Below are 24,878 nucleotides of genomic sequence, written 5' to 3' on the forward strand. Positions count from 1 at the left end.
TACTTCACTTAGTTTACTACTAATCAGAAAGGGGCGAGGGATGCAGGAGGCAGCAAGGTGGGTTTCTGGGGAAAGCTCTTCTAACTAGGAAAATAGCTTAATCCTAAGAGCCTATTCCCTCAATGTTGCAGGCAGTAGAGACCAGCATGTGTCTGAGGTTAGGCAGTGACAGCTGTGTCTAATAGGCCCCCCACGGACTTCACATTGAGATTCCTTTCCAGAGCAAACAGCCACCCAGAGAGCCATGGGCCATTTTGGGAAGCAGCATTTAACTCTTTATGGTCACGAAGGGGCCATGTGGGAGACGATCACTTGAGCACATTGATTGATGAGCAATTTCACAGCTGAGAAGAGCTCATGTCACTCCCCCCACTCCCCCAAGCACCCCATTTACTCCCAGACTGATTACCCAGTCTCTGGGAAGCTGCCTCATTAGCATATCACTTGCATAACTCAGGGTAGAAGACTGTACCCCTCTCGGACACCCAGTTAGTCTCCCAGGGTGCCCTAACAAAGCACCACAAACTAGATGGCTTCAGCTGAGCAACACAAAGTCCTCTCTCACAGCCCTGGAGGCTAGGTGTTTTTACCGTTCAAGGTGTCAGCACGTGCTCCCTCTGAGAATCCTTCTATGCCTCTTCCTAGTTTCTGAAGGTGGCTGACCTTGGCATTCTTTGGTTTTGCCTTCCTTGTCTCTTGGCCTTCTCCCTGTGTGTCTCTGTGTCCAAATTCCCTTCTTATGAGGACATCAGTCGTATTGGCTTAAGGGCCACCCTACTCCAGTATGACCTTGTCTTCACTTTAGTAATTACATCCTGCAATGACCCTGTCATTCCAAGGTACTGGGGATTAGGACTTCAGCGTATCTTTTTAAAGGGCAGAGCAGAGTACAGTTTAGGCCATAAGAGACTCACCTGGTAGCAAAAGTCCCCCTCGAAGAAAAACAGAAACAGCACAGGCCATTCAGTTGAGCTTCCCTCAACTGTGACATTAAAGCCAGGACAGAAAACTAAAATCCAGACCCCACCCCTGATCACCTGTCCAGGCCCACCTCCAGTTCTCTCTCTTTCCCCATGGCAGCCACAGGCCTCTGGTGTCCCTGAAACCTGCCAGACTCAGCACAGGCTGTTCCTTCTGCCTTAAGTGCACTTTTATCCTGGTCCTATTTGTCACCTGGCTAACATAACCCCTCTTCAAGTCTTGGCATGAACGGCAGCCTGGATGTTCCAAGAGGATGGAGATCTTGGAAGTCTATGCATCCCTTCATCCTTGGTACCCATCACAGGGAGGAGACACTCAAATGTTATTTTTGGTTATATAGACAGATGCAGGTAAGTCTCTTGAAGGGACCAGCTTGGAAAAGCCATAGATCTAAATATTTCTGAGGCTTTCTTCAAGGTTGCCGGAGCCACATTTGTAGCATAAGGAAAAGCAGAAAAGTGTTCTGGACCTCGAAATAGGCATATCTGACCTTGAATCTTTTCTCTGTCTTGATAAGTCTAGGAAAGCCACTCCACTTCTCTAAACCATGTCCCCATTTACAAAATGAGAAAATCAAAAGACCTAACCTGACCCCTTCACAGCCTTTAAGTCATACTGGGGTTTAGGTGGATCTTTTTAATTTACCAATGACATGCTGAAATTAGAAATCAAGAGTTTGGGAAAAATACTTTCCCTCCTAGGGCCTTAGGTTCCCCATTCATAACATCCAAAGAAATTTATAGGAAAGTAGTTTCCAAATTGAGTTTCAAGGAGTTGTCTCAAGGGCCACCATTCTTGGGGAACAGAAGGAAGAGGATGGGACATCAGCCCCCATGAAATCCAGAACAACCCCACCTGTGTCTGCTTACTCATACAACTGGAGTTTTCTATAAGATTCTTTTCAAAGAGAAGTTTTATTGCTAAATAATGAGAAGAAAGTTTTACAACTCCAATCTAGAGAAATGAATCCCATTGTGGATTTTATGAACCAACAAATTAATAAATAGAGGATTCCTAGACTTAGTAACTTTTCTCCCAAGTAAGGACACTAAATAAAAAATACAATTGCCAATTACTATCATTTCATTTTTCAAAATAAAAAGGGCATATAACACCCCAAAGCGCACGGGATATGACCTGAAACTAAAGAGCACTAACAGGTCTTATGGAAATACTCTGTCATCATTATTTTCTCAGGAGGCTGGCAGATGGTGACAAACATCAACAGGTCCTGACCTGGTCCCTTGACTGGTCTCTATGTCCATTGGTGCTAAATACCCCAATTCTGGGCCCACCCTCACAGAACTGGATCAGCAGATAGGAGATAGGGTAGAGAGTCAGAGGCAATTAGCCCCTGGAACCAGTATTTGAGAACTGCTAGGGCCTCCTCTCACTCTACGTCTTGGGTATGAAGGTCAACGATTTTATTTGTGACCCTACCGTAGAGTGTCGGCCTTTGTAGGTCTCCCCTAAGCATCTGCTAAATGAATGAATGAACAACCCTTGGGTGGGAGGTGGCAGGGGTTTTGGCTCCCTGGACAGCTCTGTCCCATAGTCTGTCATCCACTCAAGAGGCACGGTTGTGTCTGTATTTTGAGCCTGCCTGCCCGCCCACTTCTTTTACCTCCACAAACGTGGATTCAGGGGTCTGAGCAGCCTTTTCGGTGTTAGCTCAGCTGAAGATGCAGCAAGAGGACAGGGTGATCTGACCATGGTCAGCGTGTTAGTGAGCAGGACCAGCACTGGTGAATTACGGCCCAGCAAGGCCTCTGCACCTGTAAACCACACGGGTCACATCACAGTCCAAAACCCTGTCTTTTAGTTTTTTCTTCCTAGGGTTTGTAAATGGTTAGAGATGAGGAGGAAAAGTTTGCAGCTTCTCCACTGAAGTGCTAGGGACTCAAATAATCCTACAGGAGTTTATCTTCACCTGTCCAGGACGGTTTCTGAACACTCTGGCTACTCCGGCTGAGTCCGTGCTTCTTGACCTTGGCTGCACATTGCAGTCACCCAGGGAGCCTTAAAAAGCCCTGACCCCGAGGCCCTGTCCTCTAGAGGCTCTGATGTCACTGGACTGGGGGTACAACATAGGGGTCTATGTTTTAACAATTTCAATGTGCAACAAAAGCTGGAATCTACTGGGCTAGAAGCACCAGGTGTTGCTTTCTTGTTTTCATGGTCAACTTAAGCCCCATATGAAAGGGGGCAGTAGGGATTCCTAATACCCTTTGAAAGTAGGAATCTCAAATGAGAAGAAAGGGAATACTCATCACATAGATTTATGCCCCTCTTTGAATTAATAATCATTCATATTTTCCCCTGGCTGCTCAATGAGGGGAGGAACAATTGAGAATGTGATCGCAGGTTGTCAACCCACAGATCAGCCAATATTTATCTTTACAGGTAGCAGTTGCTCTTGTGTGCTCAGCATCCTTATTCTGGTAGTTACATCAGCATGGTGTTCCTTGGAAATCCACTTCCCTTGATTGCAAGCCAGTTGGTTCAGTGGGGTTGACTCATCCTGCAGCTTCAGGAAGGGCCCAGTAACTTGGGCCACATAATTTATTCCAATCTACCTGGTTAGAGTGATCAATTCTGGATAAACATGCATGTTCCATCCATCTAATCAGAGATAATAGTGGGAATCTTTTTTTCTGATGCATTGAGCACTGTGAAGATGGAAGTTTGGAGAAGCCCAGAGACATCATGAAGGAGAAGCCTCACTGAGAATAAAACCCACAAGGAGGAAAACAGGGCTGTGGGATGAAGAAAGAGAAAGAATGTGTGCTGATGACACCAAGATCCTGGATCCAGCCATTCCTGAAGCTCTTATTCTGTGATTAGATTTTCAGTACATGAACCAGCATTTGTATTTGCTGAAAGGAGTATGTGGTGAGTCTCTGTTACTTATATGACAAGAAATCCTGACATATGCAATCTTGGAGATCTTTGAGCCAGACACCCCTCTTTTGATTATGATCCTCTGTCAAGGTTATTCCCCAAAGAGAGAGAAGTTGGCTCAAAAACTGTCTCTCTCCTCTACCTCAACCATCCACCTGCTTTCAGAGTTAACACCTGTACAGAGGTCCTATTGTTCTCAGGCAAACCCCAATTTCACAATCTGCTTTCCCACCCAAAGTTTCTCAAAGCAGAATCTCAGATTGCTTAAAAAGGACTGTCATGGGACAGGCAGTCACCTCAGTGTGGCTGAGCTGACCAGGGCATGGTGACCCCTGACAGAGGAAATGGGGCCTTGGACAAATGCCTTGATGTCTCAGGAGGAACGAACATAAAATGGCCTCATTAAATAAACTGGATTGAAAAGCATCATGAAAACCACACTGCCTTGGTTCTGCCTGCAATTTCAAATCCAGCACTAAAAACAATCATATCTCTTGAAACATGTGTATGCGTGTGTGTGCACACAGCTGTCCCTTGGTACCAGTGGGGGATTGGTTCTAGCCCCTCACCCCAATAGCAAAAATCTAAAATGTTCAAGTCCCTGATATAAAATGGCACAGTATTTACATATAAGCTACTCATACCCTTCCATGTACTTTTAAGTCAACTCTAGATTACTTATGCTACCAAATGTCATGTAAATGTTATGTGTATAGTTGCTATTCTGCATCATTTAGGAAACATGACCCCCAAAGTCTATATATGTTCAGTGTAGACACAACCATTCATTTTTTCCCATGGATATTTTGGTTAAATCCACAGATGTGGAATTATGAGTTTGAAGGGCTGACTATATAATACGTGCAGTAGAATCTGCCCAGTTGAACACCTCCCTACGTTGACCACTTCCTTAAATTGACCTTGTTTTCATGGACTGGATGCACCACAGTATGGATCAGTACACTAGGTCTAGTTCCTTATGCTGACCACCTCTGTGCATTGACCAGTTTGTTACCATCCCTTGGGTGGTCAACTTACAGAAGTTCTACTGTATAATGCATATTTTAGTAACATGTGGATGACAATTGATGATACATATCACCCACTCACCTTTTACCTGGCACTGTACTAGAAGCTTCCACTCACTCTCTTAATCTTGACACCCCCCTGTGAGGAGGTTCTATTGTTCTCCTAACTTCCCAAATGAGAAAGGAAGGCTCAGAGACATCCTTTGTCCAAGAAAGCTCCCCCTCCCTGCTCACAGCCCTCGGGGAGCAGAGCTAGGATGGGAAACCAGGTCTTGTTTAGCTCTGAGGTCTGGACCTAAACCAGGGGTCAACCAAATCCAGTCCACCACATGTCTTGTAAATAAAGTTTTACTGGAAAACATGCCTACCCATTCAATTACGTGCATCTGTTTTGACACCACTTTAGAAGAGCTGAGTTGCTGTAACTCAGGCTATTGTTCTGCAAAGCTGATGGCTATTTGAAAAGTAGCTGAGTGCATCCAGCATTGTGCAGCCTATAACATGAGGCATTGGTTTGTGCGGTCCTCACTCCCTCTCTGTGAGTTCAGGAAGATTACATCCTCCTTAGCTTGTATAGATGGGAAAATAGGTGAGGTGACAGCCTGAGGGGGCCCTACTTCTCAGAGCCAGGCTGAGAAGCACCCCTGTGCTTTCTGCTGACCCAGGCTGACCCTGACAAGCCCAAACCTGGGTGGCTACCGGGGTCAGCAGCCTCCCAGAAAGGGCTGCTGCAGGAACCAAAACAACAGCAGCTTTTAAGTGCTGGTGCCACTCACGGGGGCTCCTGGCATTTCCAGAGAACGCCGCAGCCAAAGGCTGCCTGGGAGGCTTGGGGAGACAGAAAATAATTACCCTGGCTGGAAGGAGGCCAGGAGTGCCAATTAACACCAAGGATCTGAGACCTCAGCTTTGTCCTGATGGGGTCAGCATTGAAGTTCTCCCAAAGGGGCCCTAGAGAGCTCCCCCTCTGCTCTCGGCCTCCTCTTCCTGCTCCCCAGCCTTTAGCACCCACTCCTCGGCCTTTCTCCCAGAGACAGATGCCTGGATTCCTCCCCCCAGTCCCCCACCAGCAGCCATCTCCAAGTCTTCTCTGTCAGCAGCAAGAGTTTTCAAGGAACACAGCACAGAAGGGCTGACAGTGCTCACGAGCCTGGGAAGGAGGGGTAATTACAGACAGCAGGGACAGGAGAGGGAGAGACAGTGGCGACAAGGGGCACTGCCACCGGAAGAAGACGCAGAGATGGTGAAAGCCACACGGAGAGAGCTTGAGGGGGAGCCAACAGAAAAAGCGACAGGGTGATTCGGAGAGGCAGACATCAAGACGGATGTGACAGAGGAAGAGAGCAGGGGAGAGCAAACACAGGTGGGCAGAGGAGGAAGGCGAGAAGGATGCAGGTGCTAGGTGTCTGCCCACCCGCCCGCTCTCACCGCGACTCCCAGAGAGGGAAGAAGCTCCAACAGGGGCCTCAAACAGCCCGGCACGGGCCCTGGGGGATATTTGCTGCTTTTATCCCCAGCCAAGAAGAATTTGGTCTGAGATGAAAAACCAAGTTCTCAGATCCCACCCAGCAGCTGAAGGGCCAAGGCATCAGAGCGGGGGTGTGCAGCAACCAACACAGGTCTGGGGCACGGCGGGGGGCGGGGGGGGTCTGTGACAAGTCCACCGGAGGCTGAGGAAGCAGCCTGTTATTTGGAGAATGGCTCATTTTGTTCAAGATGAGTAACAGAGAGGTAAAATGCCCCGGGTATAAAATCAGAGTGGTTAAAGCTACATGCCAGCAGCATACACGCAGCCAGGAGGGCAGCCTTTGCAGCCTGTTAGTGATGGGCGGGGGGATATCTGAAAAAGTGCCAAGAGCACAGTTCTAAGAGTGAGGAGAAAGGCCGACCCCATCGTTTTTGAAGAGAAAAGCTCCCACTATAAGCATTAGCAAAGGACATACCACTTGCGGCTGGTCCCGTGGTCACAAACTGGTGGCTCCCATACAGATGTCACTTAAACTATGATGGTTTCTTAAAAAAAATTTTTTTAATCCATTGCCAACATTTTTAAAATTGTGGGATCACCCACAAAAATCTAGACCATTGGTTCTCAACCTGTGTGTTGCAACCCTTTTGTAACAATAAAAATACATCGCGGCATTAGGAAGGTTGAGAATCACTGATCTCAATGGCTTTTCTCAGAAGGTTTGAATAATCTAGTGACACCTTTTCTCCTTCCCACAAAAGAACAACTGGTTGGAACCAAGTGGTGGCCACCTTCTTTAGTGGCAGGGAAACTCTCCAGTATCCCACAGTCTTCACCCCTCCCTATTGCCTGACACCAAGTGTATCCTTCATCCCCAAGGAACCTTGAGGTCCACACATCAGGATTTATTGAATAACCATGATGTCTGTATGTTTTACATACTTCATATGAAGTTATAATAACAAGTGGGTGTCCACTAGCCTCAGGAGAGAGTAATTCGTGTGATGGGGCAGAGGAAGCAAGTTAAAACTAGAGAGTGGGTAGGGGTCAGCTCACCCAAGGTCCTGTGAGTGGTGATAAGGGTCTTGCTATAGCCTATGAACAATGGGAGACTGTGTTTGAATCTTAATCTGATATTGGGAGCCAGATTCTCATTTTGGGAAGATCATATCAATGGATTGGCTTTGGAGCCAAAGTGGATATGGAAAGATCCATTTGGAAACTATCACATAATTTGGACCAGGGTATTGGTGATGGAGGAGGACATGGAAAAAAATAGATGGAAAGAGATCTACATCCCATGAGCCAAATCTGGCCCTCTGCCTGTTTTGATAAATAAAGTTTTATTGGAACACAGCCACACCCATTCATTTTGGTATTGTCTATTGATGCTTTCTGTTCCATTGGCAGAGTTGAGTAGTTGTGAGGAAGACTGTTTCTTTCCAGTAAAACTGGGAATGTTGACTATTTGGCCCATTATATTAACAGAAAAAGGTTGCCAACCTCTGATTTAGAAGGTTAATTCAATAAGATTTGAACTGACTATCATGAAAAGGAAGGGTCAAAGATCACACCTAAATATCGGCTCATCCCACGGGGTAGATGGGTGAGATGTGACCACCAGAGGAAAACCAGGTTTTGGGGGGATGGAAGCAAATTTGATAACAATAACTCAACCCTACTGTCTCATGAAAATGAGATTAGGCCAAGTTGTGTGCAGGAAGAGCATGTGATGGTGGGAGTCTGAAGGTGCCATGGGTTTTAGTTTGGGCTAAACTTCTGGGCGTGGATTTCCCCTCTTGGAACAGCAGTTCTCTCATCACAGAATGGGAATGCAGAAATGTGGATAAGGAATACGAGGTCCTGGCCTACACTCCACAGCAGTGTCACTTCCTATTATGAAATCAGTTGACATTTGAGAGTTTTTCAACTCTCACCTGGGGAGGGGGTGGTCACTGGGACGAAGGTTGCAACACTTGAAGATAGGTCTCAAGGACAGGAAATGGGACTGCCCATGCTGACAGTGTGTATCTGACCCCAAATCAGGACTCACTCCACAGACACAAATGACCCCCTTGGCTCTGAAAGCCAACCACTTACCAACTAATTTTTATTCCCGTAATTCCCCATGGGAGCAATCATAACAAAAGATCTGAGGTTGTCTATCGTATGCTGAGCCCAAACTGTTTGTGCCAAGGCAAGAACTGTAAAATGTGCAGGCTGACAAGGGCAGAGAAGGCTGAGGATAAAAATGCAGACGTGGCCTCACACTGGACACACCCACAAGTGTGTGCACACCTACACACATTACCCTGCACATTACCCTCCCTACCCACAAAATGTATCATCTTTTAGACAAAGACACTGTCAATGTCCTGTGAACTTCCTTCCACCTCCCCATTTCTGAGCACTTTGAGTAGCAACAAGAACAACTCTTCTGCAACCATGGAGCCACTGGTCAGGCAGCAGGAGACTCAGGGTCAACCCCGAGCTCTGTCACCCTGGGAAGGTCCCTTCTCATCTCTACCCTCAGTTTCCTCATCTGTAAAATGAGGGGTTGGACTCAGTGATTTCTGAGGCCCCTTTCAGCTCTGACAATCTATGACTAGCAGAGAGATTAAAAATGGGGAACCCCGAGACCAAATACAGCCTGCAAACCTGTGGGGTTATTTCACATTGGCTTACACGGTGTTAAAAGATTTGCAATTTTCTGATAACATTTAAGATTGGAAAGTTCTTGTAAAAGGCAGGATAGGCAAGTTCTGAAAAACCAAACAGTCTGGCAGCCCAGAGCCCACCTCTCCATGTGGCCACAACTGCTGGGGCTGGAGAGAAGATGTCCCTTGGGGGTGCGTCCCCTGCCACTTTTGCACAGCCCCGCTGAGCCCTGCCTCTTTCTTCTCTCCTGAAAGACTGGCAGCTTCACTCTGTTCAGGTACTTCACAGAACCCTGCAGGTGTCTCACAGAATAAGCTCTGTTCCCGTTGGTGTTTGTGGCAGCACTGGAAATTTGAATAGCTTCTGAGTTGCCATTATTTCACTGATTGGCCCTGGGGCCACCTTTCTTTATTCTTGTTTGGAAAATGAGCAGGAGGCCTGCATTGGTTTCCTAGGCTGCTGTAATAAATTTCTGGGTGGCTTAAAACTAAAGAGATTTATTCTCTCATTGTTCTGGAGGCCTAAAGTGGAGAGGTGACACTTGATTTTAAAAGCAGGGCTCGGTAAAGGGGAGGGCAGGGTAGAGGGTGAGTGGAGGGAGGGTATTTGGCAGGATCTCACCTGATGTACACAATGCAAGGGTCTATTTCAAAACAACCAAGAGTATATTATAAATGTCTTATTACAAAAATAAGTGAGGTGATGGTTATAATAATTAGTTTGATTTAAGCATTCCACATTGTATATCAAATCATCAGATTATACCCCATAAATGTATACAGTTATGATTTAATAAAAAATTAAGTAAAAAATAAAAAAATAAAAGCAAGGAATGGATCACAACTATGGCCCAGGATGAAGGAGGGAGGTGGGGGATAGGAGGGGAGGGGGGAGGCCAGATGGAGGGAGAGTGAATGTGGGATCACACCTGTGGTGCATATTGCAAGGGTACACGTCGGATCTATTAAGTATAGAGTATAAATGTCTTAACACAGTAATTAAGTAAATGAGGTGAAGGATATATTAACCAGTACAATGTAAGCATTCCAAATTGTATATGAAATCAGCACATTGCACCCCATAAATGCATTAATGTATACAGGATATACCTCTTTATGATTTAATAAAGGAAAAAAAATAAAAGCAGGGTTGGGTTCTTTCCAGAGGCTCTGAGTGAAAGTATGTCCCTAGCCCAGCCTCTCTCCTGGCTTCTATCGGTTCCAACAATCCTTGGTGTCCCTTGGTTTGCAGACACATCACTCCAGTCCCTGCCTCTACCTTCCATGGTGTCTTCCTTGAGTTTCTGTTCAAAGTTCCTTTTCCCATAAGGACACCCTAATGACCTCATTTTAAGTTGATTACTCCTGCAACGACCCTATTTCCAAATAAGCCTCATTCATAGGGTTGAATCTTTTTGAGGCCACCATTCAGCTCACAAGGCCTGATCTACCTCATTTAATAGGGATGGAAATGAACACACAATGAAGAGCTTAAAAACATCTTTTGAGGGCGGCACCTGTGGTTCAAGGAGTAGGGTGCCGGCACCATGTACCAGAGGTGGTGGGTTCAAACCTGGCCCCGGCCACAAACTGCAACAATAACAATAAAAAAGTCTTTAGAAACATAAGGAGAGGCACATTGTCAACCAAATCACAACTTGACACAGGTGGGGTGAGGTCAAGTGCTTGCATCTGGGCTTTTGTGTTAATTTCTTGCACTTGGAGAGAAAGTTAGATCTGGAATAATTTCCCTCCCATCACAGGGAGGCACCAGGGTCAGGTTCCTAGGCCCCTGCAGGACCACAAGGCAGGTTAACAGGGCACAGAAGATCCTAAGTCTTCTGATCCCGCACGATGGAGTTTTCTACAAGACATGACACACCAAGCAGGACACAGCACCACTTACGGAGGCATCCTTCCTGCATAGCTGCACAGTCCAAGTCTGTGTTTCCACCAGGAAACATCGGAGAGGCCCAAACTGAGCAGCATTCCACAATAAAGTCACGAGTCCTCCTCTTCAAAGATGTCAAAGTCACAAACAAGAAAGAGAGAAACGGTTCTAGTTTGACACAAGAGCTAAATGAAATATGTGACCTGGGATCGAATCCTTTACCAGGAAAAAAACAATGGCTTTAAAGGATACTATCAGGGCAATTGCTGAAATTGAGATATGACTGTTAGATCAAAGTACCGATTCATGTCAAGTAAAATGACATTGGTAACTCTGTGAGGTTATGTAAGAAAGTAAGAGAGTGTGCGACCTAGTCTCAAGTGGTTCACAAAGATGAGAGGAGAGAGAGAGAGAAAGAAAAAAATAGAAAGAGGAAAAAAGAGAGAAAGCCAGCACACATATAAATGTAAGGAAATGTTAACTAGAGGTCTGGAGAGCAAGAATTTGCATTTCCAACGAGCTTTCAGGTGCTACTGTGGTCTGGAACACACTTTGAGACCCTCTGGGGTAACCTAGTTTAAATGGTGGAGGTGACCACCAAAGCAACCAGCCACAGAAAGAATTAAACATGCTGCTTCTGAGAGGCAGGAGTGGGGAGGGAGGGTGTGAGAGACCAGTGCTTTTCATCAGGAGCCTTGGGTATCACTTTATTTCCAGGTGTGTGTATTTTAATGTCTGTCAAGCACCTAGGTCACATTAGGCGCGTAGCAGGTGGTCAGTACCTAGTAGGGACCTGCTAGGGCCTGAGTTTCAATAAGATGCCAGGCAATGGGGGAGCTTCCTATGCCACCAGGGTCTGTAGGTGGCAGGGGAGACACAGGCACCAACGCCAACATTCCCACTTGCTCCTTCTCGGGGAGCAAAGTCCTTTGGGGCACTCTAATGGGATCCATATTTTCTCCTTGAAATTGCCACCATTGAGTCAGATCAGACCCAACCTCCTCAAAATCTCTCCCAGTTCTGAGACGAGACTGTGGTTCAGGCAGCAGACTTCTGTCAAGACACGCACGTCTCCATCTCCTCCTCATCCTCCTCTTCTGGGGGGTAATGAACCTTGGCCTCAAGCCTCATTAAACCCCCATCCCAAGTCCCTTTATAACCCTTCCAGTGGCTGCTTTCTTGGGAGCAGGCAGTTCAGCTCCATCAGTCTTTATTGCTACCTGCTGTTTCCCTCAGCAAATCAGGCTTCTAAGCCTCAAGGTGCACACACAAGGCCAGGTTCTCAGCCAAGGGTCAGCTCTCTTGCCCTGTTGCCAAGACAAAGGGCGAGAGTTGCTCAGAGACGGGATCAGACGAGGTGCACCCCATCTTTCAAGACACCTCGCCAAGGACAGTATTTCACAAGACCTGGGCTTCGCAGGCAATTTCAGCTGGTGCCATTACAGCCAAGACAGGGAAGTTCTGGAACCATCAGTCACTTGTTCCCTTGGATAGCCATTACCCTGAAGTGCTCAACCCCCATGGGCAGCTGATAGAGAAGCACCCGGGGAACAGCAGGTGGCAAAAGAACTGTGTCATTCCTCACCTTCTACCAAAGGTGTCCAGGGATGAATGAGTCGCAGAAGCTGCCTAAACATGTTCTTTTGGCCCCCACAGGGATGGCTACCACCCGGGACAAAAGGTCTGTTGACTACTAACAAGAGAGTCCAGGTGGGGGAACAAATGGTGAGCCAGGACAGGGGGCTGTGCTCTAAGTGAGCACAGCATGCTAGCAAGTAGGCGTCACCCACGACACAATCTCCACCTCGGCAGGGGCACTGGAAGAGCACTGGAGCATGTTAAGTTCCCTCTTTGACAAGAGCGAACAGGTTTTGGTGAAGATGGCCTTGCAAGTCCCCCCCACCCCCACACTGTATCATAGAATGGAGGACTCAGACTGAATGCAAACTTCACCTCTTTCCTGACCTTAGGACTTAAGTCAGTTACTCAGACACTCTCAGCCTCCACCTCAGTTTCTTCAAAATGGGGATAATAATAGTACCTACCGTCCAGATAATTGTGGAGTTTTAAATTAAAGAAAGTAAACTGCTTTGAACGATGCCTGGAATGTTGTCAACACGCAACCATTGATTGCTATTACTACCATCGCTTTCATCATCGTTACAAGCCGCTCCATCATATAACATACAGCAAGTGCTCCCAAAGCTCCCCTTTATTGAGCCCCTGTGTTAGGAAATTTACATGCATTCCTCATTTTATCCTCACTACATCCTTGCTGGGTACAAAACAGACTTCGGAGGTTAAATGATTTGCCCAATGACTTATTGGCATCCAGCTATCAACCCAAAATCGCTTCCACCAGCCCTTAATGAATGATGATGAGTAAGTGCTCCTTCCACACAGATGACACATCTGCATTCTGAAGTAGCCTTTCTGTAGGGGACTTAGAAACAGCCTGATCTGTGTCAGCTGGAATCAGAGACAGCCTATAAGGAGCCACAGGCTTCCAGCTTGTTGGACCAAACTTGGTCCATGGTGCAGGGCACCCAAGCAAACACCATCAGAGAAGTGTCAGGGTGTGCCCAAATGCAACCCGGAACACACACATCAAGGATAGACAAGGGAGTCCACTGCTGTTTCTCAGGAAAGCAGGTTCATTTCAGAGTCAGCATCCTCCACGTTGAACAGGAGACTCTGATACTTGGTGCGATGTGTTGGACGTACCCAAGTGAGGCTATGAACGCAAAGGGCTGGTGCACCTCCAAGACAGGTTCCTCTGTCAACTGGGGCTCCTGTCACTTCCTCCCTTCCTCCCCCTACGAACATCCCCAGACCAAGGAGTTAGGGTAAGCTTCAAGGAGGTGAAGTCCTTCTTGCTGCCCACCCAGGTGGCCGGGTACCCTGAAGTTTTGAGGCTTGGCCACATCATACCGTAATGCTGTCTGCAGGCATGACCACTGGGATGACACGATAGCACATGTATCACCACCCTTCACGGTGCAGAGCAGAGCCACAGCCGACAGTGACAAATGGGCAGACAGACTCAGCCTGGCAGGGACGTGACCCCGGGGGCTCTGTTGGCTGGGTCAGGAGGTAGGCTGCACCGGGGCCTGAAATCAGGGAGTTCTCTTCTGAAATTCACAGTGGCGGGGAACAGGAGCTGTGACAAGCAAGAAGGAGCCAGCACCTGGTAGCTACATTCTCCCAGGCCAAAACCTACCTGGAGTCCCCCAAACCAGCATTCTCAGTGAGTTGAAAAATTTGCCTAGGAAAATCTCAGTGGGTAGCCTCAGAATCACAAGGTTCTGAAGCTCTGGAATGGACTCTCCTGAATCACAGACAGCTAGGGAAACTAAGACCCAGAGAGAGAAAGATATTTCCTGCACCCAAGAGACAGAACGCAGGCTAGAGTTGGACCTGAATTCGGAACGAATCACAGGGACAAGATCAAGCACCTTTCTGAACCTCAGTTTCCTGATCTGTAAACTGGGACTAGTAACACCTGCCTGGTGGATCGTGGTGAGCCTTAACTCTGACAATGCAGCTGGTGTGCCAGGCAGAGACAACAGTCACACAGGCAGCTTCTCACTTCCATATCTGGAAGCTTCTCCACCGTACCAGGCTGCTTCTGTTTCTGGTTTTTGTTAGAATCAATAGAAATATGACTGATCTTTGCAGGTTCCAGCTAATACTCGGGTCACACACTCATTCTCCCACTGAGACGGCAATGTTATCGTTCTCCTTTCTGGGAGATCCTAAGGCCACCTCTTTGCATATGAGGTCAGACAATTAAGCTCACAACTCATCCTAGAAAAAGTGCTACCTACCTCATTGCTGAATATCACTATAGTCACCTTCGAGTTCTCCCCTTCAGGAAGCTGTGCACCAACACCAGCCCTTAGTCCACCCTTCAAAGCAATCTGGGAACTCTTTTTCTGGAATGAGCATCAGAGCTGTGGTCGTATGAGGTGCTAATAATAAAGTTCACAGACTCATCCTTGAAAAGGTGCTACCTACCTCATTGTTGAGTATCACTAGGGCCATGAGGAGCACCCCAAAGAGGAACGTAGTGATACGCAGCAATGAGACACAAAGCGCTTTTTCTAGGATGAGTCCATGAACTTAATCAGCTGACCTCGTACAAGGTCCAAGGGGCCTTCTGGGGCCTCTTAGTGCTGGGAGCTGCTTTTTAATTAAGAACTTTGCTCCTGCCCACAGACGAGCAGAGAGGCCGTTCCTCTTTGGTGGAGACCAGGACCAGGACAAAAAGTTAGGAGCCATGTTGAATCTTCCCAAACTCTTTGCAGGGACAGGGGCCCAAAAGTTCACATCCGTGGTTTAATTTCCAAAACAGGAGGGAGATGTTTTTATTTTGGCCAAAACTAAAGTGCAGGAGAGTGGCCAAACCCCCAGAGGTGGCCATGCTGACATTCACTCAGAGGATGGAGAGGCCCAAGGACAGATGGCTGCTGAGGCAGCCACCCAGCACCATGCCAAGGTAAATGCCAAGCACTCTTAGGGCCTTAGAAAGTGGAAGGTGGGGAGGGAATGAATTACAAGGCATTAAGCCACAGCAGCCCCAAATTAATCATGGGACCAGATGCTACTGGTGAAGGGGAACTAACAAACATCACCAGGACAGCTAGCATTTATTATGCACTTACTGTGTGCCAGGCACTGTGCACAGGACATGGCCTGCATGAGCTTATATAATCCTCACGTCTATCCACATGGTGAACCTGGTATTATCCCCATTTACAGATGAGCAATCTAAGGTTCAGAGAGACTTTTAACTCACTAGAGATCGAGCACAGGGTTCAAAAGTAGCGAAGGTGAGAGTCAAACCCAGGCATCTGTTTCTGGCTTTGACACCTGCATCACCTGGTTGCTGCTACACATTTGACACGTTCCCATCATGCCTCTTCCTCATCCACACTCACACAGCCACCCTCTGACTGGCCCACAGGCCCAGCCCCCAGGAAGCCTTTCTGCTCTCCAGCTTTCTGTCCTTGACCTGTGGGTCGTGGGTGCTATTTTAGTTTCCTTGATTCAGAGCCTGCACGCCCTGAGCACTGAGACAAGGAGATCTGTGGATCACCCCCTGATATCCAAGTGTGTCTCTTTCCATCCAGGCCCTCAGCTGATTCCTGCAGTTGACACACCGTACACACTTGTGGGCTGTAAGCCAAGTTCATCATTCAGCCCCAGCCTAACCATCTGGCTGGATGTTGGATACCTTTTGTCCAAAGAGGGAATTAATACACTTCATCAAATTCTCAAGGAGTCGATAGCATCCCGTAAAAACGTTTAGGAACACTTAGGTAAAGGTAACAAACAGAAACGCACATTTAGAAAAAGGCACCATGCTGCTATTGCAGGGACCGTGGCTATTCACAGGATCCTCTGTGATAACTAAGCTTGTATACTCTGCGGTTAGAAAGCACCAGAGCAAATCCCAGCTCAACTACTCCATAGCTATACGTCTCTGGGCAAGTTCTTTGCTGTCCCTGAGCCTCAGTTTCCTCGTCTGTACAATGGGAATATCCATCCGTACAATGGCTTATTGCAAAAACTAGATGAGCTCCTAACTATGATTAACATGTACCAGAGCTCAGTTGACACATCTTATCATTTAATCAGAGCAGCAACAAAATGTGCACAGCCTGAGGCTGTATTAAGGGTCAGGGGTTATTTCTTGCCCTCCCTCGAAGCCCTTCCTTCTCCTGAGTAATCAGTCAATAAAAATTGCTGCATTGGCTGGAGGACTGGCTCGTCTTTATTTGGGGGCGGAGGGGGGCTGCCCGTCTGACTACATCTGAGACTGTTCAGCAAATGAGACCTCTGGGTAGGGAAGATTAACAGCCTTCTGAAACCTCAGCCCTCCATCACCAGAAAGTTCCTTTTCTGCTCCAAGTAATAACAGCTCTGTCTCCAGCAGAAATTCGTGAGAACAGAATGTAAACCACCCCAAGGCCATGCTCAGCCCAGTTTAAACCCAAATACATCTTTGAAATGTAAAGGTTACATGTATTGACCCGAGTGGGAAAAAAATACAAAATGTAATCATAGATGCCTTAGCCACAGTGGCCAAGAAAAATCCTGTAATCAGGCAGCAGAGAGGCGGTGGGGAAAGGGGAGAGAAAGGGACCCTGCATGCCTGCTTTCCTCTGTCATTCCGTCACACCTGCAGGCAAAAGAGCAGGAACTGGAGACCAGTGACAACAGCCCATCAACCTCCCCAGCAGGCTAATTACAGCCCCTTCAAAACTATCTGAACGGGTGGGAGTGGTGGGGCAGAGGGCGGAGGCGCCTCCATCAGTGAACATTTCAGGAGCCTGAGATAAAGAAAAGAGAGTTTGCACCTGGTATGCGTCAGATGCTAATGGCACAGGGTGACTTACTTGCAGAGAAGTTGGCCTCAGTGTGGACAGGAGGGGTGGAAGGCAGGAAAGGAGCGTGTCCCACGAAGAAGGAGCGAAGGGAACGCTCGGACAGCAGTGGGGAGCGCTGCTGGGAGGGGATGTTCTCACAGCTGCCCACACTGCTGTGGATATTGAGACTCAAGGGTTTGCTCTTCTTCTTGGCTCTGAAAGGGAGACAGAAAAAGAGAGAAAGGAAATATACCCAAAGGTGCACAAAGTTAGAGTGGGGAGACCCAGCCCACATCTGCCATGAGGCAGACAGAAGGCCACAGGCTTTTAGGTCAAGAGAAAGAACTTGGGCAAAGGGAGTTTGCCCTCTCACCCCTGCGTCCCTCAAAGAAGTCCATTTCTGCATGCTGCCCAAGAAAACCCAGCTCCCTATAGAAACTCTAGAGAGCCACAGCTAAGTTCAACTCCTAACTCCAGTCTCACAACTTTTGCCTGCACATTGAGTTTCCAGTATCCTAAGTCCCTACCCATAGCCAAGCTGCCTTTTGGGCCTCTGGTAGATAGTAAATCCTAGTCTGGCCTCAAGTGAGTCCAGAAGATCTGTGTCAAGGTCGCATTCACCTCCTACATGTATTTGGTCCCCAAATTCACTGCCCTTCATCCATTTAAAAACAACCCATTTCTGTAGACCCTAAGCTTGATGACTTTCAAGAGATCCAAGGAGTCTTCAGCAGGATCCCAGTACCCCTTCCGAAAACTTTTCCTATTGGCCAGCACTTTTGGTGTTAGACCCCTTCTTTCAAGCTCAGCCATGGCCATGTCTGGTTCTTGGTCTGGTACCTCCCAGGAGGCCCAGACAGCAGCCACTTTAGGAGTGCAAAAGGAAAGTTGCTCCCCCAAACCATGGGCTGGATCCTATGGGGCACCTCAGGGGCAGCTGCAAGGGACTGGAGGAATTGCACAGAGCAGGGGTCCTCGGTGCCTTCATCCGTGGCCCCTGCTCCCACCACACCAGCATTGCCTGGAGCCGGGGGCTGGGAGGCAGCTTGGAGTGCATGACAAAATTCTGGCGCCCCGACTTCCCACATTCAAATCCTGGCTTCATCACCCTTAAGCAAGTCAGTTAAAATTCCTGAACCTCAGCTCTCTCATAAGACAGCTCTCTCTCCTTCTTTGTAGGGCTGTGGAGAAAATTAAATGAAATAATCCCTATAAATGAATGAATACTAAACAGTGTTATTATTATTACTATAGAAATTGGAATCCCTCTGATGTTTCCTTTAGAAGAAAGAATTTGCAGCTAAAACAAAATAGAAGCTTCTTGAAAGTTTGATCCTACTCTTGGGGACGCTTCAAGACCCAAGAGATTAAACAGTATACTTTGTATACCCTATGCCTAGCAAAGTGACGCATGTATGGCATGAACATAAATATTTGCTGAATGATCTCCAAACGACAAAAAGGAGGAAGGTCAAGAGGGGTCCTTCCCGGGATGCCTCAGCTCACAGCCTTGGACACATGGTCAGCTACTATTTATTCTAGAAAAGAGGGGAGGGGTTTTCTGATCTCAACTTTGCACGCAGGCACTGGTCCTTCCGCCTAGGCCACAGAACCTTCATGGGAACACCCGCACAAAGAGGTGAGGGGCTTATTCCCAGATGGAAATGCGAGGAAATTCATGGGTAACTAACTCGCTGGAAAAGGCAGTGGTGTGATATTTACACATTTAATTACTAGAAATGTGTTATTAGTGAGAGTATGCATCAGAATTATGTTTCTGACACAATTTGATGCTATCTAAAAGAAGTACGACGTACACTGAAGGTTGCGAATAGCTGGACCTGCAAGAATGGACCTGTTACATCCTCAGCACTGCTCAGTCTGCAGCTTCCTTGCTCCATAATAGAGCTATGCTGCTCACCACACGAGCACCTGAATTATTGCTGGGCTTGACTGTAATAGGTTCAGTATGAAAAACCATGTATAATACCTTACAAATAATATTTTTATATGCATCAAATATTGGGTTCAATAAAATAGATTATTAAATATTTTTTATGACAGGGCAAGAGGCTTTAGCTATTATCCACAGTCTAATGCTGAAAAAGAAAAATACCAGACTTCTCAAGATTCTTTTTGAATTAGTATTTTTTTTCTGGCCATCTTCCTTGCCAACAGATTGCTAGGAGGTGACGTTATTTCATTTCCAACAGGATCCCTCACACTGAGAAAGGGATGGAGAGGAGATATAAAAACAACAACAACAAAAGGGATTCCAGCCAGGTGCTGATTAAGCTTTGATCTGAAACTGAGAGAATGCTTCTCCGAGATTATAAGTGTCCACGAAACACGGACTTTCAAAAAAATTCCATGTGACTTAGTAGGAGGTTTAATCATAATACTGCAACAACAGCAACAGCAGTTACCACCACTGCAGCTTGGATCTGAGCAGGACAGTGTCCCAGGGACTGTATGGAGTCCTTGTTATGTATGATCTCATGTAAGTGCCACGGTCAGCTCAGGAGGGAGGTGCTATTGTTTTCCTCTCTCCACTGATAAGGATGCTGCAGCATCAGGAACATAAAGGGTGTGATGAAGCTGATTCTGGCCCTGAAATCAGGGGGCATCTTTCAGCAGCACCCATACCACACCCTCCCCACACCGCCATCCACTCTGAGGCCAGCTGTCCCAAGGAGCTTGATTTTAGACACACTTAGACCAGAGGCACTGGAGTGGCCAAGAACTAAGCCCAGAATCATCACTTTCACTTCCTCCACCTCTTCTCTGGGGGCCCTTTCACCAGAACCACCCCAAAACATTCCCATTTGCCCTCCTCTCTCTAGCTGGGAGCCCCCCTTGCTTTGGAGTGACTAAAGAAAAAAAAATGGTGTAACAGAGCAAGGAGGTAGGTCAGGACCTCCAGAGGTGCCCCACTGACTGACCCCCAAGGAGTAGAAATACTACCCCCTACAGAATGCTTCTGCCATCTCACTCCCCCCCATCTCACTACCCCCCGCACCTGGTGAACTCCTACACAGGCTCCGTGCTCCTGTTCAAATGGCACCACAGCTGTGATGCACTCTCCTACCCGACTGGGTATTACTCCCCCTCCTCGCTCTCTTAGTGCCTGATCCTTCACCATATTCTGGATAAAACCTGATTTTCTTAAACTGGTACTCCATATTCACCCTACACACACCGTGATCCGGAGGCCATCCCACCCTGTGCATATCCTGTCTCCACCACCTGGAATAGCCTCCATTTATTTGCCTGGTTAATCTCTCTTTGTTTGTCTTTTATGACTTAGCTCTGGTGTCCTCTCCTCCAGGAAGCCTTCCCTGATGACCCCACTTCCCTCCTAGCCTGGTTTGGGTGTTCCTTCTTAGTTCTCATATGTCTGCAGTTTGCTATTTTTCCAAATTTGGCTTCCCAATTTGTTGTCTCCCAAATGGCCTGTGGCTCTTTGAAGGCAATAGTCTATCTTGTTCATTTTTCTGTCCTTGGCAACTAGCCAGAGCCTGGCACTTAGAAGGTGCCTATTAAAGGCTCATTCAATGGCCATTCTGGATTAAGACTCCTGCACACATCACACTACATTCTAATTCTCTATCTACACTGGACTTCAGGCTCCTTGAGGTCAAGAACCATGTGGCCATCACTGTTAGATCCCTCAGCCCCTAGTTTGGAACCAGGTGAATGAAATGAACTTCTTAAACAGGTTTGGAAACATGTCTGCCCTCTCTGAGGACCTGTTTAAAAACACTTGGCTGGGCGCAATGGCTCATGCCTATAATCCTCCCACTCTGTGAGACCAAAGCAGGTGGATCACCTGAGCTCAGGAGTTAAAGATCAGACAGAGCAAAAGTGAGACCCGTCTCTACTAAAAAATACAAAAATTAGCTGGGCCTTGTGGTAGGTGCCTGTAGTCCCCAATACTCTGGAGGCTGAGACAAGAGGATCTCTTGAGCCCAAGAGTTTGAGGTTGCTGTGAACAATGACACCACGGAACTCTACCAAAGATGACTGAGTGAGACTCTGTCTCAAAAACAAACAAAAATTGAATCCAAAACTAGATCTCCCAGCTCCTCCCACCCACCTCTCCCAAACTCCCACCCAGTCTAGCCAGGAGTTGGGCGCCCTCTTGTGGCCAAAAATAAGCCTCCTTGTAGATGTTCACAGTCCTGTTAAAGTGTGTTCTTTTAAGACTGGAGGCTTCCATTTGTTAACGTTTTCAGCTATTTCTTTTCTTAATACATTCCTTTTGGAAAGATGTTTGAAGAACACTCAGAGATCTAAAAATAGATCTGCCATTCAATCCTATAACTCCTCTACTATGTATATACCCAGAAGACCAAAAATCACATTATAACAAAGATATTTGTACCAGAATGTTTATAGCAGCCCAATTCACAATTGCTAAGTTATGGAAAAAACCCCAGTGCCCATCGATCCATGAAAGGAATAATAAATTGTGGTATATGTACACCATGGAATATTATGCAGCCTTAAATAAAGATGGAAACTTTACCTCTTTCATGTTTACATGGATGGAGCTAGAACATATTCTTCTTAGTAAAGTATCTCAAGAATAGAAGAAAAAGTACCCAATGTACTCAGCCCTACTATGAAACTAATTTATGGCTTTCATATGAAAGCTATAACCCAGTTATAACCTAAGAATATGGGGAAGGGGGAGAGGAAGGGGAGGGAGGGGGGAGGTAGGCAGAGGGAGGGTGATTGGTGGGATTACACCTGCGGTGCATCTTACAAGGGTACATGTGAAACTTAGTAAATGTAGAATATAAATGTCTTAACACAATAACTAAGAAAATGCCAGGAAGGCTATGTTGACCAGTGTGATGAAAATGTGTCAAACTGTTTATAAAGCCAGTGTATGGTGCCCCATGATCGCATTGATATACACAGCTATGATTTCATATTAATAATAATAAAAAAAAGACTGGAGGCTTCCCACACCGCCTAAAACAAACAAACAAAAAGCCACGTGCTCCAGGGGACCTGCTGCTCCCAGGAGTCCAAGTGTGCCTGCAGAGTCGCCCCCCTCCCAGGGCCAGCCCTGCTTATTATCTCCCCAGGATCCCACAGTGAGGACCAAAAAGGTGCTTCTGGCCATAGCAGCAAATGCGGGCTGACTCCTCCTTGCCTTTCTTGGAGAAGAGAGAAGCAAGGAGGGGTGGCACTGCCTTCCACACAAGTGCCCAGTGCTGAGGATTCAAAAAGGCATCTACAACAGAGTGAGTGGTCAAACTCATAGGCTTGGGCCAGGTAGCCCTGAATGCAACCTTGAGGAAGTGATCTCCCTCTTTGAGCGTTGGTGTTTCCACTGGACAATGAGGGGACACTAACAGCTATCTCAGAAGGCTACCATAAGGATTTCAGGAGATGCCATGTTGGCACGGGTTGAGGTGACATCATCTGTTATTAAAGTCACGATAGCCAAGTTAAATCAGACATCTGTACAGCTATGGAAATGAACATGTTTCCCACCTGAAATATCTAGCAATTCCCTCAACCCACCATAACCCTCAGCAAGTGAAGAGAACACAGCCAAACCCTCTGGTAATCGACACCATCATCATCTCCAAAACACTGATGAGAGCCTCGAGGCTCTGAGCCACCACATGACACGTCCAGATCTTCTGGTGAGAAGAACGAAGTCTGAACCAGCGCAGGCTTAGCAGGAGCATGATGGCGTCAGAGTCGGTCTGTTTCAGTAACTCATGGCATAGGTGGAGCAGAGGAGGAGTATGTGAATAAATGTCAGCTGGACAGATGGGTGCATAAAAAGATTGATGGGAGGATGCAAAGAAGGATCAAAAGTAGAGGATGAGAGGATGGGAGCACGGAAGCACGGACAGAGAGAAGGGAGAGGGTGAAAGAATGGGAGGACAGGCGGATGAATGGGAGAAAGAGAATGGGAAGATGAAAGACAGAGAAAGGAATGGGGAAGAATGGGAGGATGGAAGGGAGGGAGACGGGGGAGGGAAGAAGCAAAGATGGAGAGATGGACAGATGAAGGAAAAAGGAAAAAATGGGAAGAAAAGAATGTGGGAGACTAAATGGCTATTTGACAAGAGTGGAGTAGAAGGAAATCCTACATCACACAGAGTCCTGGTCCAAGCCTGGGCTCCTGCCGCCTTCTCACTCGAATCTCAGTCCCACTTTTTATTTTTTCTAATTTTGCTTTATTATATTAAGGTGAAATTCACAAAATGTTGATAATCTTGATATTTCCTATAAATAGAATCACATAATACGTGGCTTTCTGTGTCTGGCTTCTTGCACTTGGCCTGTTTTTGAAATTCATCCATGCTCCAGCGTGTATCGGAACTTCATTCCTCTTTGGATTTTTTATAGTGTTTTCTCCACCCAGCTGTCAAACTGAGCTTTTAAAAAGTATATGTTGTATCACATCATTCCACTAGTTAAATCCTTCCAGAAGTTCTCCATTGTGCTTCCTTCATGGGGTCGACCAAAGCTTCCTAGGACCCTGACACTTACCCTCCAACTTCTCCTTGTGCCATCCCATTGTCACTCTCGGACTCTCTCTTCTGGTCATCCTTCTGGTCCTCGACTACACTAAGTTCTTGTGTGCCTTAGGTCCTTTGCACATGCTATTTCCGCTGCCTGGGACATTATTCCCCATCCTGCCTATTATTGGAGACCTACTCATCCTTTAGGTACCACTTCCTTGGAGACACCGTCCTTACCTCTCAGAACCTGTCAGATCTACTGGTCAAGCATGCTCCCAGCACCATCTGCTTTCTGCAAATGCATCCCAGCTGGAATTCTGCATTTCCTTATGTAGATACTATATGGATGAATGTCTTCCCACATGGCCTGCACCTGCCACACAGGAATGGGCTGTATCCATCCTCAGCACCTAACAGAAAGAAGGCACTCATGGCAGCAGAGCCAAGACCAGAAGCCAGGTCTTCAGACTCCCACCCTAGCTTCTGTGTCTCAGCTCACACAGGAGCAATGTGGAATCTTCCATCTTGGGGTAAATTCTAAAGGAATGTGCCATCTGCCAGTTGGTAGGGCTCGTTGAACAGCATCTTCCCAAAAGATGTTTTAATTCTCAAAACATAGGCTTCTTGAGGACAAGAACACACCTGATTTATTTTGTTGGCCCCTGGCCACCCATTGGCCTAGGTCTGGCAGATGGCTCTGCATTCAGAAGACTCTAGATCAACATCCTTTTGCCAGTCCCCTTCTCCCAGCCTTCATCACAAATATCGTCCAGGGAAGTCTCAAACTGATGTTTAGTCTTTGCACCATTTTCTCTTCCAAAAATTTTCTGGCTTTGAGCTAAACAGAGCAGCCAGCTCACATGGCCTCAGCTTCCTCCAGTGTGAGGTTGTGTCCCCTTGAACTCAGAAGCTTTCACTGACCAAAATTGCCAGCATCTCATTAGCGGTGTCTGGAGGATCTGGCCCAGTCAATTGGGAGGAAATGGCAGAGTTGGGAATAGACAAGCGCCTCACAGCCTGGCTTGAGGACAAGCAAGAATACACATTGTCACACCACCCTGTGCCGCCAAATAACAATCAAGCAACC

The 24,878-nt window shown here is 47.0% G+C and overlaps 1 protein-coding gene across 1 annotated transcript in view; it reads right to left on the bottom strand.

Moving 5' to 3' along the window:
* KSR2 (kinase suppressor of ras 2) overlaps positions 1–24,878 on the bottom strand; it is a 464,385-nt gene that overhangs the window by 166,050 nt on the left and 273,457 nt on the right. The window contains exon 5 of the mRNA XM_053588475.1: positions 17,328–17,512. Within this exon, the coding sequence (XP_053444450.1) occupies positions 17,328–17,512 (185 nt within the window). The remainder of the gene's footprint in view (positions 1–17,327; positions 17,513–24,878) is intronic.

The sequence above is a fragment of the Nycticebus coucang genome, chromosome 4 (genome assembly GCF_027406575.1).
Source record: "Nycticebus coucang isolate mNycCou1 chromosome 4, mNycCou1.pri, whole genome shotgun sequence".
Lineage (NCBI taxonomy): Eukaryota > Metazoa > Chordata > Mammalia > Primates > Lorisidae > Nycticebus > Nycticebus coucang.